A 16,924-nucleotide genomic window follows, 5' to 3' on the forward strand; every position below is an offset into this window, starting at 1 on the left:
GACGGCACTCCTTAGACGAAAAGGAGGCGAAAACCTGGCGCTGATTTAGGGACCAGGGCGGATCAGTCTGAGCTTCTTTCGCTTCCTCCTCGTTCCCGGGCCCCCACCGGGTATCCTAGACCCCAGCTGGGCCTTGAACTCGGCTGAGCTCTCCGAATCTAGAGTGCGAGGGTTGTGCGTCTGAGCGTGGGCCACGCCCACCCCTGGCCCTTGGCCCCGCCCCTAGGCCCTGAACACTGCCCACCCCAGCCCAGGTCAGTCCCCGCCCGCCCACAGCCGCCATTTCCGGTGCAACCCTGGGCGCGTCAGGTCAGTGCAGCGGGGTGGCCCGGGGTCTGCCCTGGGACCTGGTCCTGATCTGGCCGTCAGAGCTCAGCAGAGGACGCTGGGCTGGGCCCCAGCAGACAGGACGGTATCGGCTGCGGGCTGCGGGCTGGTCCCTCCCTGGCGGGCAGGGGGGCCGGTGGACGCTGAGGAGTGGTTGCCGGGCAACGGTGCCATCGGCCCCGCCCCTCTGCGCCGGGCGGGGAGGGGCGTCGTGGCGAGCGTGTCGGCGGGCTCCCGCCCTGGTCCTGGCCGGCTGCAGGCTGCTGTTCAGTGAGCCTCGGAGCGCCGGACGCCTTGGGCATCCCTCTGCCTTGGCCTCTTGTCCTGTCGTGGGCTCCCTGCCCAGGCAGTGCGCGCCCTTAGACCCCTGTTCTGGGAGCAGAGGGGTTGGCGCCTGCCCTGGAAGTTCTGCGCCTGCCCTCTGCCCGTGTAAGTTTGGGCGAGTTAACTCACTTCACTAGGCCTCCTAGTGTAGGAGGGGAGTGTAGAATGTTAGAGCTGGGAAGAACCCTAGTGGTCTTTTATTTAAGCCACATAACCCCACCCCGTTTTATAGATAAGGGTGCCTCGCATTTACTACTCATTGCGTGGTGCCTGGCCCTTTAAATTAATCCCCAGAATAGCCCTCCTGGTTTCTACTACCTTTCCATAGAATGAATGAGGACTCTAAGGCTCAGAGAGGTTGTGACTTCAGCCAGGGTCACACAGCTTGTAATTGGTGGCACCCCAGAGAGATCAAATAACTCACAGCTTGTTTGCGGCAGATGTCAAATTCCCAGTGATAGGTGCATTTCACGACTACAGTGCTACTAAACCTAGCTGTAAATCAGAATCAGCTGGAGGGTATTTAAAACTGCGTTTCTGGCTACTCTCAGGCTTACCGACTGAGAAGCTCTGGCACTAAGACTGAGGACCCTGTATATTTTACAAGTTTCCGGATGATTTTTATGGTCTATGGATGAACTTTTGGGAACCACTGGGTACACCCTGAGGGCTTTTCACTTAAAAACAGCTGAGAGGTAGTAAATCTAAAGGACCTGGAGAGGAGAAGAGACGCAGATGCGGCTGCCGTCAAGTTCTCATCCCTTCAGGCAATTTGTAGCTTCTCTCCAGTCCTCAGAAACAAGCCAGAAGCTTATATTTTAAACAAGTATGGACATTTAGATGTAAATTGTCCCGTTTCTGGTTATCTGTTGCACAGCCAGCTCCCAGCTTCTGTCTGGGACAGCCTGTCATGATCAAAGTCAGGCGCTAGCATCCTCTTCCATCCCTGGTGGCCTGTCGGCTGCTCTCCTCCTGGGCTCCTTCACGCTGGGTCCCTGAATCACAATGGTTGATGTCGGCTTCGGAGGAACATTTTGCAGAGCAGCTTCCCCAGTGGAGGGAGGGCTGGCAGCTTTCCGGAAGTATCACCACAAATAATGAGTGTCCCTTGGCCTCACCAGCACTTGGAGTGAGATAGATCACCCTGCTGCTTTTCATGACATTTGTAAACACAAATCCATCTTAAAAATAATCACTTGGCTCTTAGTTTTAGAAGGGTAATCAGCCTGACAAATTCTGTTTAGTGCTTTATTATTATTAATTTTCATCATTTATGCTGCCTCCCTCAGGGGTTCTGTTTCACAATGGCTGACAATCAAGAGAAAGACTTGCAGAAATTTCTTAAAAATGTGGATGAAATCAGTAAGTACCAGTAAATCATAAACAAATTAAATTCTTAAATTAAATTTAAATTTTTAGAGAGGTGGAGTGACTAAAGAGAAAGCATTATTCCAAGTTAACTCCTGGGTTGCCTGACAGATTTATGACTCAAGAAAAAATGTAATCGAAATTAAACAGAAAGGGTATTGAGAGTCAAGTAATATTAGAGCCTGGGGGTAGTATTGTCTGGCTGTTAATGGCTATCAGAGAACTGCTAACATTCTGATTGGAATTCAGGCTGACAGCTCTCTTCCATATTTTGTCCCCTTCCGTGTAGAATCAGGTCAAAAGGAGCTGCAGTTTCCCCATCGCCAGTCAGCCTAGCTGTTCTCTTCAAGGGGATCACTCAGGAGCCCCTGATCAGTCTGGGATCCCTCTTGTTTTAGGGCAGAACCATTTCTGGTTTTGAGCTGCAAAACCAAACGACTTTCCCTCCGGCTCCATAGATTCTATGGGTGGCTCCTGGTTGTCATACCCTTGTCTCTCGTCCTCTGGGCAAGAAGACTCCTTCCCCAGCTCAGACAGGTGGGCTCTCAGAGGACATTCTCTGATCCCACAGATCACATTCAGGAGATTCCAGAGCAGTCAGTTCCTGATCACACTTCAGGGACCTTGTTCGGGGATGGAAACAAGCCAACCAAACATCAAACAAACCTTACATACCAGTTAGAAATATGTTGAAACTGCTGCTTCCAGAAGACTGAGGGGTCCAAAGAATAGAACAGTTTTAAAATAGTTAGGTAGGGGCAGGCCCGGTGGTGCAGCGGTTAAGTTTGCACGTACTGCGTCGGCGGCCCGGGGTTTGCCGGTTCGGATCCCAGGTGCAGACCTATGTACTGCTTGTCAAGCCATGCTGTGGCAGGCGTCCCACATATAAAGTGGAGGAAGATGGGCATGGATGTTAGCTCAGGGCCAGTCTTCCTCAGCAAAAAGAGGAGGATTGGCAGCAGATGTTAGCTCAGGGCTAATCTTCCTCAAAAAGAAAAATCGTTTGGGTAACTTCATAAATGATATATCCATAATGTGTTCTTTGTGCTTATCATGGGCCTCTCCTCTGCTCATCCCTAAATGCTATTCCCTGGAGTTCTGGACTTGGTCCACTGCTTGCTTTTCCCTTCAGGTGATATAGTCCAAGCACATGATTTTCACAACTATTTGCTGATGATCCCCACAGCTCAGTTGCCACCCAGCCTTCTTTTCTGAGCCTCAGCCTCTGTGCCAACATCACATCCACTGTATCCCACAAACACTGCAAACTTCATGTGTCCAAAATGGTGTTGATCATCTTTTCCCCCTCTGTCCTCCTCCTCTCAAATAAAACCCACTTCTCCTACCTTCCTCTTCAGTCTAGTCTCAGTTGGTAGCACCACCATCCAGAAATTTACAGGTCACATGGGACTCTTCCCATCTCTCAGCCCTACATTCAATCAGCCATCGACTTTGGCTTATTTCTCCGGCTCTGTCCTCTCCAACCCTGCCTTTGTTCTGGTTCTCTTACCCAGACTTTTTCAACAACCCCCTGATTGTTTTTCCTGCCTCCAGGCTTACACTCCCCACAGAGTAATGTATCTAAAATGCAAATCTGACCCAGACACTTCTCTGCTTGGATTCTCTCCGCAGTCACAATAAATTTCAAGCTCTCATCAGGACTTAAGTCCTCCCGTGACCTTGTCCTTACCTCTCGCCTCTCCCTAACTCACACTTGAGCAGCAACACACTGCTTCCAGTTGCCCACACATACCCCGGTGGTTCATCTCTGCGTGTTGCCCTTGTCATTCCCTCCGCCTCCCCATCTTTCTTTACCTGGCTAACTTTCATTCATACTCAGAGTTCATTCAGGTGTCATTTATACCAGTGCTGTCCAACAGAATGTTCTGTGATGATGGAGATGTTCTATAATCTATAGTGTCCACTTTGGTATGCAATAGCCACATGTGGCTATGGAGCATTTGAAACGTAGCTAGTACCACTGAGGAACTGAATTTCTAATTTTATTTCATTTATAATTAATTTAAATTTCTATAGCCACATGCGTATAGAGTCTATACATTCATTTTTTGAGCTCTTGTTACGTTTTGAGTATTGCTAGGCACTGGAGAGTACAGTAACAATAAACAAGAGTTACCTTCCTTCATGATATCTACAGTCCAGTGGGCAAAACAGATACTAAACCAGCAATTTCCAGTGTGATGTATGATACAAAGAGAGACTTGCAAAGTGCCAGAGGCTCTAACTCAGGTTAAGAAGTTGTATTAGTCTCTTTGGGATGCTGCAACAAAGTACCACACACTGGGTGGCTTAGGCAACAGAAATTTATTTTCTCATAGTTCTGGAGGCCAGATGTCCCAAGATCAAGATGTCTCCAGCCCTCTCTCCTTGGCTTGCAGGCAGCCTTCTCACTGTGTCCTCACGTAGTCTTCTTTGTGTGTGTGTAGTCCTGGTGTCTCTTCCTCCTCTTATAAGGACACAAGTGCGATTGGTCTAGTGCCCCACTCTAATGACCTCATTTAACCTTAATTACCCCTTCGAGGGCCCCTTCTTCAAATACAGTCACATTGGGGGTTAGGGCTTCAGTGTATAACTCGGGGAGGGAGCATAATTCAGTGCATAACAGGAGTCAACTAAGGCTTCCCTGAAGAATGAGATTTAAACAGAAGTCTGAAGCCGGAGTAGGAGCTGGCCCTCGGGGAAGGGGCAGAGGAGTTTTCTAAGTGGGAAGAGGGAGGTAGGAAAGCTGGGAGTTAAGAGAGAGTGTGGTGCTTTTGAGAACTGAAAGAATAAAAAGTTCCATATGGTTGGAGAGAAGAGATCAATGAGCGAAGGGTCCCATCTGAGTCCAGAAAGGCCAGAACTGGGAGACTTTGGAAGGTATGATTAGGAATTTGTGTTTACCCAGAGAGCAATGGGAATCGTGTGGAGGGTTTACTCAGAGCAGGGACATGATGAGGTCTATACCTTAGAAAGTCTGTCCATGGGGTGGATGTAGACTGGAGGGGAGGAGAGGCCAGTTAGGAGGGGCTCACAGTGCTCCAGGGAGAGAGGCTGGCTGGGTTTAGAGTTGTAGCAGTAGGAATGGACACAAGTAGACAGACTCGAGATATATTTAGCAGTTTTCCTTGGCAAGACTTAGCATTTGATGGCTGTGAAGGCAGAGGGAGAGCAAAGACTCAAGAATGAGTCCTGAAGGTTTTGGGTCAAAGGACAGGTTGGGCCGTCTGCTGAGAGAAGGGGCATTTGAAGGAAGAACAGTTTTTGGGGGAAGAAGATGAGCAGGTCAGGTTTGGTGAGTAAGACATCCCAGTGAAGATGTCCAGAAGGAAGTTGGCTTTGTGAATCTGAGCCTAGGAGAGAGACTATAGCTGGGGATGTCAATTTAGGAGGAGCTGGCATATAGATGGTGTTTGGAGCCATGAGAGAGAACAGGAATGCCTGGAAAAGGGGTATAGAAAAGAGATGATGGCTCAGGCGAGCCCTGAGGATCACATAATTTAAGAGGTACGTAGGTAGGAAAGGGAGAGCAGGAGCAAGCAAAGGAGACCAAAAAGCAATGGGCAAGAGAAAAATGGGGAGAATTTTGTGTTCTAGAAGCAGAGGGAAAAGATAATTTCATAGAGAAGGAAGTGGTCAGCATTGTTGGTTGTTTCGGAGAGCTGGATCCAACCAAGCTTCACTAAGTGTAGTGACATGGCGATCATTTGTAACTTTGGTGGGAGCCGTACTGGAGCAAGAGAAACCAAATTTTAGTGAGTTGAAGAGTAAGTGGGGCCTACCATTTCCAGCAATATTACTTATGATAGAATCTAAAAACTCTCCCCCTGCAAACATCTAGAAAGGCTGGGTAAAACATCATAGACGTCAAACTTTCAATTTTGTTAAGTATGTTTGCTAAAATGATAGAGGTTACCATTATAAGAATAGAAATAAAGTGTAAGATCTAAACTTGTAAAGTAAAAAGGGAACAAAGAAGCTCCATGAATCCAATGAAGACAGGAAAGGAAGGAGAGAATCACAGGAGTGAAAGGCATGAAACATGGTAGAGATTAGTGCAAATACTATATCAGTAACCATAATAAAATAAACTAGTTTCCAGATTGTCAGATAGCTTTTTAAAAATCCAGTTATTGTGCTATATAAAACAGACACTCCTAAACTTAAGGACTCAGGAAAGTCAAAACTTTACAAATGGAAAAGTATTCACAAGGCAAATACTGTCCAAAGAAAGGAGATGTTAAATATTAGCATCAGACACAATAGACTTTAAAGCGGAGGCTATAATTTAAAAGGAAAAATTCACCAGGAAGATACAAAAATTCTAAATTTGCAACCTTCTGATAAATAGCTTTAAAATCTATACAGCACAAATAAATTAAAAAAGAAAATCTAAGAGCAAAACTTGGCAAAATTATAAGGAAGAAAGGAAAAATCCACAGAATAATGGGAGATTAAAATACTGAGCAGCCAAAGAACAATAGAATTTTAGAAGATTTAGGCAACACAAGTAATAAGCTTTGTTATTGGATAAATAGCCCTCTATCCATCGATTTCCCTTTTCAAAAACCATGGAGCGTTCACAAAAAGTGTGAACTTGGCCACAAAGCAACATATACTGAAGAATCTGTATCATATGGACCATGTTCTCTGACCATGAATCAACTGAGTTAGAAATCAATTAGAAAAAGATAAGCAACCTTTTCCTCTCCTCCACCCTCTGTATTAGATGTGGGTCAAATGTAAAATTTAAATAACTAAGTCACACATGAGTCAAAGATAAAACATACTTTGTTTTATCAAATATCAAATGTCTAGAATTGAATGGTATCTGAACTTATGGGATGTGATAATAATTGAAATGTATACCATAAATGATTGTGTAGAAATAAAGACACACATAATTAATGAGCAAATTATCCACCTCAGAAAGTTTGAAAAAGAACAAAGAGAATAAACCTAAAGAAAGGAAATAATAAAGGCAACAAATTAATGAAATGGAAAAAAATAAAATGAAAAGATGGACAAAGCTAAAAGCTGGTTCTAAGAAATTAGTAATTAAATAGACAAATCTCTGGAAAACCGTAAGTCCATACTGATATAAATTAAGAAGTATGTAAAAGTTTGATGAGGAATGGGATTTTTACTTAGTCTCAAAGTATCTCCCCACAAAATATATGTTGGTTACAAAGGAAAAAATGGTAACTTTACAGTAGAGAAGTCTGACCAATATCACATTAATTTAGTGATCAAGGTGAACATTAGCAATAATGAGACAATAGAAATCGTGAGCCACCAATAGAGAGAGTAGAACAATGAGAAGGGCTCAGCATCACTTCTGTGATATTCCTGCCAAAGATGCAAATCCTCAGTCTAATCTCGAGGAAAGATCTGACAACCCCACATTGGGGACTTTGTACAAAATAGCTGGCCCATATTAAAGTGTCAAGGCCAAGGACATTAAGGAAAGACTGAGGGACTGTCCCAGCCTACAGGAGACTAAAGGGACAGGGCAACTAATAGCAGTCTCATGATTCTGAATGGGTCTGTTTATTGTAAAGGAGTTTTTAGGACAAGAGATGAAATTTGAATGGGAACTGAGGATGAGTAATGTATCAGTATGAACTTGCTGGTTTAGATGGTAGTATTGTAGTTATAGAGGAAAACAAGAATGTCCTTATTTGGAGGAAATGCCCACTAAAGCATTTGAGGGTGTTAGCAACTTACCCTCAAATGATTCAGAGGGGAAAAAAAGGCCCTTGTACTGTACTTTCAACTTTTTTGTGTTTGAAATTGTTTTAAAAAACAAAAAAGCACTAGAGCCATATAGTTTTACAGCCAAGTCCCTCCAAATAGTCAAAAAACAGATAATTCTGATCTTACACTAATTTTTCCAAAGAATAGAAAACAGAGAATACTCCCCAATCATTATATGAAGCTAGACCCCTTTGACAGCAAAAGGAAAAATGTGTTTACTAGAAGAAAGTACACAGCAATATTATTTATGAATATAGTTAAAGAGTCTTAAATACGTTAGAAAACCAAATCCAATGATGAAATAAAACATAATTTATTATGATCAAGTTGATTCGTCTGAAGAATGGCTTAACACTAGAAAATTTACTAATATGATATTTTATTTTAACATTTTAAAAGAGCAAAGACAGGAGCTGGCTCAGTGGCACAGTGGTTAAGTTCGCACTCTCTGCTTCGGTGGTCCAGGGTTCATGGGTTTGGATCCCAGGCATGGACCTACACACTGCTCATCAAGCTGTGCTGTGGTGGTGTCCCACATACAAAAAAGATAGAGGAAGATTGGCAACAGATGTTAGCTCAGCAACAATCTTCCTCAAGCAAAAAGAGAAAAGCCATGTGATCATCTTAACAGATACAAAAATTAAAAATAAAACATTTGATAGAATTCATAACCCACTTATGATAAAAATCCATACCTACCTGAGAATAGAAAGGAACTTACAGAATACTGATTGAAACTCCTTTGAAAACATCATACTAGTGGTAAAACAGAAGGATTCTTTTACAAGTCGGGAACAAGACAAAAATACTCACTATCATTGCCTTTATGTAATGTTTTACTGGATGTTCTGGACATAAGACAAGAAAAATGAATAAACATTAGAAAAATTTGAGAGGATGAAACTATCATTATCCCTGAACAATGTGAGAGTCTACAGAGCAAAATTCAAGAAAATTTACAAATAAGTTATTAAAGTAAAAAAGGAAATTCAGGAAGATTGTTGGATACAAAATTAATATATAAAATTCAGTTGTATTCTTACATACTTCCTATATACTGGCAACGGTGAAAAGAGGTAATTTCAAGTTAGACTTCATTTATCAGGCCAAAATAAATCCAACAAAATATATACAAAATCTTTATGGAGAAAATTATAAGATTTAGTTGAAAGAGCTCCCAATGGTCAATGCTGGAAGAATTTGAGCAACAAAATAAACAACATAGTATTGGATCATAATCCAAAGTATAAAATAAATATCTACGAGTCCGTACCAATATTAATGATGACTAAATACATACATACATATATACAAAAGGCAAATCTCCCATACAGAAATCTGAATAGTTTATGTAGATATTACCCCCTCTGGGAGGTAGAACATAACTCTTCACCCCTTAAATGTGAGATACATTTAGTGACTTACTTTCCAAGAGTACAGTCTGCAAAGGGAGGGGGAAAGGTAACTTTGAGGTGGGAAAAGCTGACAAGCTCTACCTTAGATAGGTGATCAAGGTTAACATCACGATAGATCATGTTGACAGCATGTGCCCCTGACATAATGTGCTATGGTCTTCTTTCCAAAATCCTGTTAACTCCAGTCTGTGAGAAAAACATCCGATAAACCTGAGTTGAAGGACATTCTACAAAAAATACCTGACCAGTACTCCTTAAGACTGTCAAGGTCATCAAAAACTGAGAAATTGTCACAGCCCAATGTGACAAGACTAAATGTAATCTGATATCCTGGATGAGATTCCAGAAAAGAAAAAGGACATTAGGGAGAAAGTAATGAAATAAGAATAAAATATGGAGTTTAGTTAATAAAAAAATTTCATTAAAAAATATAAAAGATCTAAATAAATGGAGTCATATATTTTATCATGGATGAGAAGTCTCATTTGGTAAAGATGTCAGTTCTCAGATTATTCAGTATAATTTAGATCAAAATTCCAAAAGTGTTTTGCTTAGAATTCAACAAGCTTATTCCAGAATTCACAGAGAAAAGCAAAGAACCAAGTATAATCAAGACAATTTTGAAGAAACATAAGAAGATGAGACAACTCTCCCTACTGGATGTTCAAGGTTTGTTATAAAGCTACAGGAACATGCATGGGAGTTTTGGTGCTGGAAAAGACGAGTAATCCAGCAGAATGGAGTGCAGAGCCTGGAGCAGATTCACACGCTTAACAAGGACAACAGGTCACATCAGTGGGGAAGTCAAGGGCTCTTCAATAAATGGCGCTTGTGCACTACACAAAAGTCCATTCCACGTGTGTTAAATACTGTGGTGAGAAAAGTGAAACTTTATAACTTTTAGGAAACAATACAAGAGAATATATTTTTAACCATAAAATACACAAACAAGATAAATCATAAAGGAAAAGATTAGTATATTTAACAAATTAAAAAGAAAATATCTTCAATAACACATTCCATAAAAACAGATGAAAAAACAAACCATACCCAAGGAGAAGATGTTTGCAAATACACGCAACAGTTCAGAATACATAAAGAAATCATGACAAGAAAAAGACAAAGAATCCAATAGAAAATTGGCCAAGAATAGGAGCAGGCAGTTTGCAGAAGAGGAAATCCAAATGGCCTACAATCCAATAAAAGCATGCTCAATCCCAATCATATTCAGGAAAATGCAAATCAAAACATTAATGAGATACCATTCCCATCCATTATAGTGGCAACAATTTTAAAGGTTGATAATAGCGAGTGTTGACAAGGAAGTGGAGGAATGGGAACTCTTGAATACTGCTTGAGGAAGCAAAAATTAGGGCAGCCACATCCTGAAGAATTTGCACAAGGAAATATGTACACACATATTCTCTTATTTGCTCTAGCAAAAAATGAAAAAATACCTGAATGTTTGTCAATAAGAGGATGGATTAACTATGGGATATACAGTGACTGAAATGAATCAGTTGGAACTACATCTATCAAGGACAAATCTCTAAAGTATATTAAGAAAAAAAGTAGGTTGCAAAAGAATACATTTTATAAAACCATTTATTTAAGATGTTTAAATACATATACATACACAAATGCTCCAGTAGATTGCAAAAGTAGTCACAAATTCCCTGCTTCTCATCAAGAGTGGAGTCTGTTTCTCCATCCATCCGTTCTATCTGGGTTGGCCGTGTAACTTGCTTTGGCTGAAGGGATGTTTGCAAAGATGACACCAGCGGAGACTGAAAAGCGCATGTGCGTCAGGGCTTGCTCTCGTGCTGCAAGATGAGACACACTTTCCCGAGTTCTCCCGTTACCCAGCCAAAAGCCAGCCAACCTTCAGAAGTCACAGCCACTTATCTGACTGACAGCTGACCATAGACATGTGTATGAGCCCAGCTGAAACCAGAAGAACTGGCCAGCTAAGCCCAGGCTGAATTGCTGACCTAGAGAATTGTGAACTAAATAGATCGCAGTTGTTTTAAGCCACTGAGTTTTGGAGCAAAAGCTCCAAATGCAGCAAAAGCTAAATGATACAAATACTAAGCGTTAAACATACTGGAGAAGGATACATATTACCTTACAGATGGTGTGGAAACCAAAAATGTCTGTGATATTATTTTCTGTATGTTTTGAAATATTTGTCAACTAAAAAATGTGAAAGCGAATTTCCTTGAAGACTCAGTGGGAAATGAAGAAATAGGAACCAGAAAATGCCTTTAAGAAGTTTAGTTGTGAGGAGGAGAGGTAGGGCATTGGAGAGATTTAAAGTGTATAAATAAGAATGAGAAGAAACTGGTAGAATGGGAGAGGTTGAAAGTATTGCAAAAATGGGGTAATTAATTGTTAATGCAAGGTTATGATTGTGCAAAATGGGATGATGGTGTCCTGAGCATAGGGTGATTGATTAACTTCACATAGAGAGACATTTTTTTCTTATAGTAGTAGGAAGTAAAGATGGATGTAGATTTTTAGTTTTGATGGTGGATAGTTGAAGGAGTTCCTTTTTGATGGCATCTCTTTCCTCCCTACATTAATAAGCAAGGTCATCTTTTTGAGATGGTCAGGTTTAGATTGGAGACAATTTTGTAAAAGTCTTTGGGAGGATGATAGGATGACTTGCCTAGGATAACATAGTAGGATTGCTGAGCATCATTGACAGTCCAGCTGAGTTAGGACCATTTCCCCTGGGCATCCGTCTGTCTTTCTCTGTCAGTTTTCAGCGTCCCTAACAGAGGCCTGGAGAAGTGACGAGTTGGATTCATCTAGAGATGGAGTTTTGTCTGGTAGGTGGGGGTGTGAGGACAAGGGAATTAAGCATGTAGGTGGGATGGCAGCCAAGTGATGGCCTTATGATCGAAGCTGGTTGGGCAGGAAGGGAAGACAGGTAAGGGCAGAGTTAAAGGGCTGTAGTTTTGTGATCTCAGAGCTGCCTGTATTGACCTGTTTGTCTCTCGCACAAAACTAAGTTCTTCAAATATAAGGGTCCTTTTTGCTCATCGTTGTTGTCTATAGCATTCAGCATAATATCTAACTCATGATAAGCTCTGCATAAATTGTGGAATTAAATAAATGGCTTAAAACTCTGTTCATTGAAGGCCATAGTTAAATTTTTCTGCAGCCTTTTCCAGGCAAAGCAAACCTTATTCTTAATTTTTTTCTCGTTGGTTCTAATTGCTCTAATTTTTGCTTTCTATTCAGAATCTTCTTTAAGAAATGGGGAGATAGTCAAAGAATACAAACTCCCAATTATAAGGTTAATAAGTTCTGGGGATGTAACGTACAGCATGGTGACTATAGTTAACAATTCTGTGTTACATACTTGAAATTTGCTAAGAGAGTAAATCTTAAATGTTCTCACATACACACAAAATTGTAATTATATGAGGAGAGGGATGTGTTAACTAACCTCATTGTGGGAATCATTTCACAATATATACATGTATCAAATCAGCACATTGTACACCTTAAACTTACACAATGTCATATGTCAATTATATCTCAATAAAACTGGAAAAATAAAAGTTCCAGTGAACTGTCCTTCCTTTTTAAGATCTTGTTTGAATGATTCACATCTAATTTCTCCTCTAGCCAATTTAATCCAGGAGATGAATTCTGATGACCCAGCTGTACGAGAGAAAGCTGTTCTTGAGACAGAAAAGAGACTGCTGTTTACAGGGGAAGACCAAGAGGAGGACGAATGCAGGACCACCTTGAACAAGACCATGATCAGTCCTCCAAAAGCTCCTACAAAGGTTTCCTTTTTCTGTGTTGGAGTTGTATAAGTGGATACAGTGAGGAGGTCCTTATTGAAGCAGAGGGAGTAGTAGTTTAATCTCAAAATATCTGGTGAGGCTGAAATAGTCTTTTGTATTTTAGATTCGCTAGATTTATTTTGCACAAGGAAGTACAAATTCTATTTTTTGGTTGTTTTGGTCCTTCTGGGTCATCTTTAAACAACTCTTTGGGTTTGTTTTAATGAAAATCTGGCCTCTCCACCTTCTGAGCTTGTGGCCACATTTAAGCTATTAAAATAATATATTCTACTAACTCATATTTTCCACTCATACAGCACAGTTGGTATCCCTTGACCTACTCACCTTTATTTCTACAGACTTAGCCCTGTAACAATTGTGCCCATGATTAAATGTCCTGATAAAGCAAGCCCCCTGCATTTTGAGCCCTTCAGAATTGATAGTGAAAGGAAATGACCCCCCTCCACAATTGTAATTGATCTGCATTCTTGGTTTGTATATGTGTAAATCCGAGAGCGGTTTTTGAAATTTGTTTCTTTGTTTTTATGATGACCTGTGCCCTGCAGAGTGCAGATGAAATAAACTCAGGTAAGGACAATAACTCGCTTTCTAAAGTGTATTAATTTATTTAGGATCAGTGTTTATTGATTGTAGCTTCCAGACGCTTCAATTATAGTCTTTAGGCTTAGAAACACCCCATGAACAAGAACCTACCCATCACCCAGTTCTGTTCCTAGTGGTCAGAAGGGATGGCACTCAGAGGTTTTTCTCTCTTTTCTCCTGGCCAATCTTTTGTAAACTGAACTGTTATTCTGTATCATCCAATTTACTCTCAGCTGCTCAAGGGATCCAGATAGTTTCTCTGTTGCTCGGCTCAGAAGCTCATTATGCTAAATGGAACAAAAAAGTCTGTCTTCAAAGAAAACCTCTTTTAAAAGGTGTAATTCATATTTGAAGCACAGACATAGCCATCATATATAATAATACATCACACAGATTACCATTTTATGTCAAATTAAGAAAATGTCATTTTAGTTGCCTCAGAATCTCTGTGTGTGTGCCCGTGTGTGCACGTACCTTCATGTGTATGCATGAGAAGTGTGGCTCTAAAGCTCTAAGGTAGCTTTCTTCTGAATTTGAGCTAAAGAACTGATTATAGTATTTGGATTTTTCTTTTTAATATTTGAAATTACTCTGCTGTCAGAGGCCTTCTTGGCATCGATGGAGAAGGATGCAAAGGAACGTGCCAAGAGAAGAAGGGAAAACAAAGTCTTAGCAGATGGTAATTGTCAGCCTTCACTTTGCAAGAGCTGGGCTGATTTGTACTAGAAAGTGCACAGGAGTCTATGTGCTGATGTTTGAGGATATCAAGCTTCCCGTTTGTTACCAAGAGAGATTTTTAAAACGACGGTGGGTTCATGATGGGCCTGAGGCAGTGGGACCCAGCCAGGTAGGAGCCATTGGTGAGCTGTTCTCTGTTTCTGCTACAACAGACAGGGAGTCGGCCGTGCCCTCGGTCAGCCTCCATGGTCAAACCTCTTTCTCAAGCATGTAGATAGCTTTAGCATATCAGATTGAGCAGTACTAAATAATACAAGTAGGCAGGGATGGGAGTGAGGTACCCCTGGCTAGCCTGAGGCATAGTTGAAGAAGTAAAAAAAGAAAATGAAACAGGAAAACAAAAATGTGAGAAGGGAGAGGAGACGTAAACTAAAAGGACAGGGTTGTGTGTGTGGCGGGGGACATATAGGACAGAGGATGCTTTCAGCACCTGGTTTGTACTACCCGGTGGTACGTGTGCTGCAGATCTGAATGATTCCCTATTTGCTAGAAAGTCAGTTGCTTGGCCTACCCCATGAGACGTTGAATGTGTAGACTTAATCTTTGTGGCTTGGAGTGGTTCTGAGCCTTTAGGCAGAAACATTTACTTTTTCTGAGAAGCTACTTAGAAGACTTGGGTGGATTTGGAGAAAAAATAACCGATCCTGAAATATCTGCAGAGAGAAACAAGTGACACGTTCCCTTAGGATAAATGGAAGCTATGACCTTTAGAGTTGGAAAATCAGGGGAATAAAGTCTGAAAGAATTTTCCATTGTGTGGTGAGAGCTCACCTGTATGGCTTTTATTCTCACAGCCCTAAAAGAAAAGGGGAATGAAGCGTTTGTCAGAGGTGATTATGAAACGGCCATCCTGCTCTACAGTGAGGGTCTGGAGAAGCTGAAGGACATGAAGGTGCTGTACACCAACCGAGCCCAGGTCAGTGAGCCAAGACTGTGTCCTTGGGGTTTTCTCAGGAAACGGTAGCCACTAACCTTGTGAAATCAGAATAAGATGAAACTACATGGTACCAGTGGTGTGCTGGTAAATGTCTGACAACTGGCTCTGGTCGGGGTGTGGGGGAAGCTGATCCGTATGGAGCATTTGCCAATTCCATGGTGTAAGTGCGCTCACCATGGCCCAATTTCAAGCTACCAACTTGAAATGATTGAAGGGAGACTTGAGAAGAGCTACACACAGTCAGTTCTCTCCATAGTGTAAGTCAGCTCCAGAACATCACTGATGGTAACTGGGCACTTTTCTCTGTGTATAAAGGAGAAAACTAGTGGAATGAAGTGACCCATGAGACCTTGGGATTCTGCCACCACTGGATTTGTCCAGCCTGCTTTTGGATGGTAGTCTGAACTCGTCAGGGTTACTCTCCTGTTAATTTCTTACTTCTTGTATCAATCTCTGTTTGATTAAGATTCTATGACTGGTAGATTGGATAGCTCATGGGCCTAGAAATTTTGAGTTTGTGAAATCCCTAATACCTCAGTTTTGTATCACAGACGAGCTTAGTTTCCTGGAACGCCAGGTAAAAACCATCACCCAGATGTTTATTATCTACTACTTAATGAAAGGACAAGGTTGATAGTTCTTCACTTGAAACAAAAATGTCACCTCTGACCTTTTCTTTGAAAAGTACTTGGGTTTGTGTGTGGTGGAGCTCTCTGTTGCTCAGGCCTGAAAAATTGGCAGATTGGCAGACGTGATTGATGGTCAGGATGTGTCAGCCGGACCTGTGTGAAATGAACTGGGTGCCCTGTCATTCACAAGAGGGTGAAGATGCAGCAGAGCTCTCATCAGCTCCAGTTTCTGTAACTTACAATTAAGAACGTCCCACTGTGGTACGTGGAGGACGAGTGTTGAATGGAAGGCACAGGACATTAGGAAGTCAAAAAGCCTGGGAAGTGACAGTGATTTAATGATAAATAAATCCCAGCACGGTGTAACCTCCTTAGTTCAGCAGTTTGGATCAGTCAGACTGAAGTTGAGGTGTCACTTACCTGACCCCAACTGTGGAGAAAAATTGTTATAAGGACGTGAATTGGTAAATAAAATGGACAGAGGTTGATTTAACAGTGTACATTTTATCACCCTAACAAGATTAGAAACTGTTTGAGGGCAAAATCTGCCATATACTTTTCCCCCTAATACTTTATTTATAACAGATGTTCAATAAATCCTTGTTGAATTATATAACACTGGAGGCACATAAGTCCAATTAAGGGAATTAAGTTTCTGTTGACACTTCAAAAGAAACATTTGAATGAAAACAAATTTTTATTTATCACCAAATTTGGTCTGCAAAACATTTACCTACGGATGCTTGTTGCTCTGAAGTTATTTGAAAGCAGTAAAATTGAATTGCTTTTAAAATGTTATATAATTCAGAATTATGTCTAATTGAGACAATCTCTAACCTGATTCATTTAAATTAGATACATTTTTACTGTACTCAAGTTTAAGCAGCACTTTGATTAGTTCTGGAGAATCACGTTAAGAATGTGGATAAAAATAAGTAAATGCAATGAAAAGCTTTGGGGAAGCAATTCCCCCCAGCTTTCCCAAAGAGAAAGCTTATTCAGAGACAAATAAATGCAAAATGCATT

General features: G+C 41.3%; 1 protein-coding gene across 5 annotated transcripts in view; it reads left to right on the top strand.

Moving 5' to 3' along the window:
- Positions 1-277: 277 nt before the first annotated feature.
- The window catches only part of TTC12 (tetratricopeptide repeat domain 12), a 50,017-nt gene continuing 33,370 nt past the window's right edge, over positions 278-16,924 (top strand). For 3 of the 5 annotated variants that reach the window (XM_046684859.1, XM_046684857.1, XM_046684855.1), the window contains exons 1-6: positions 404-756; positions 1,941-2,013; positions 12,828-12,991; positions 13,558-13,579; positions 14,196-14,273; positions 15,127-15,248. In XM_046684859.1, coding sequence (XP_046540815.1) covers positions 1,956-2,013; positions 12,828-12,991; positions 13,558-13,579; positions 14,196-14,273; positions 15,127-15,248 — 444 coding nt within the window. In that variant the 5' untranslated portion in view covers positions 404-756; positions 1,941-1,955. Of the gene's footprint in view, positions 310-403; positions 757-1,940; positions 2,014-12,827; positions 12,992-13,557; positions 13,580-14,195; positions 14,274-15,126; positions 15,249-16,924 lie in introns of those variants that run through there. The other 2 variants (XM_046684856.1, XM_046684858.1) reach the window with 2 other exon arrangements.

Source organism: Equus quagga, chromosome 14, assembly GCF_021613505.1.
Source record: "Equus quagga isolate Etosha38 chromosome 14, UCLA_HA_Equagga_1.0, whole genome shotgun sequence".
Lineage (NCBI taxonomy): Eukaryota > Metazoa > Chordata > Mammalia > Perissodactyla > Equidae > Equus > Equus quagga.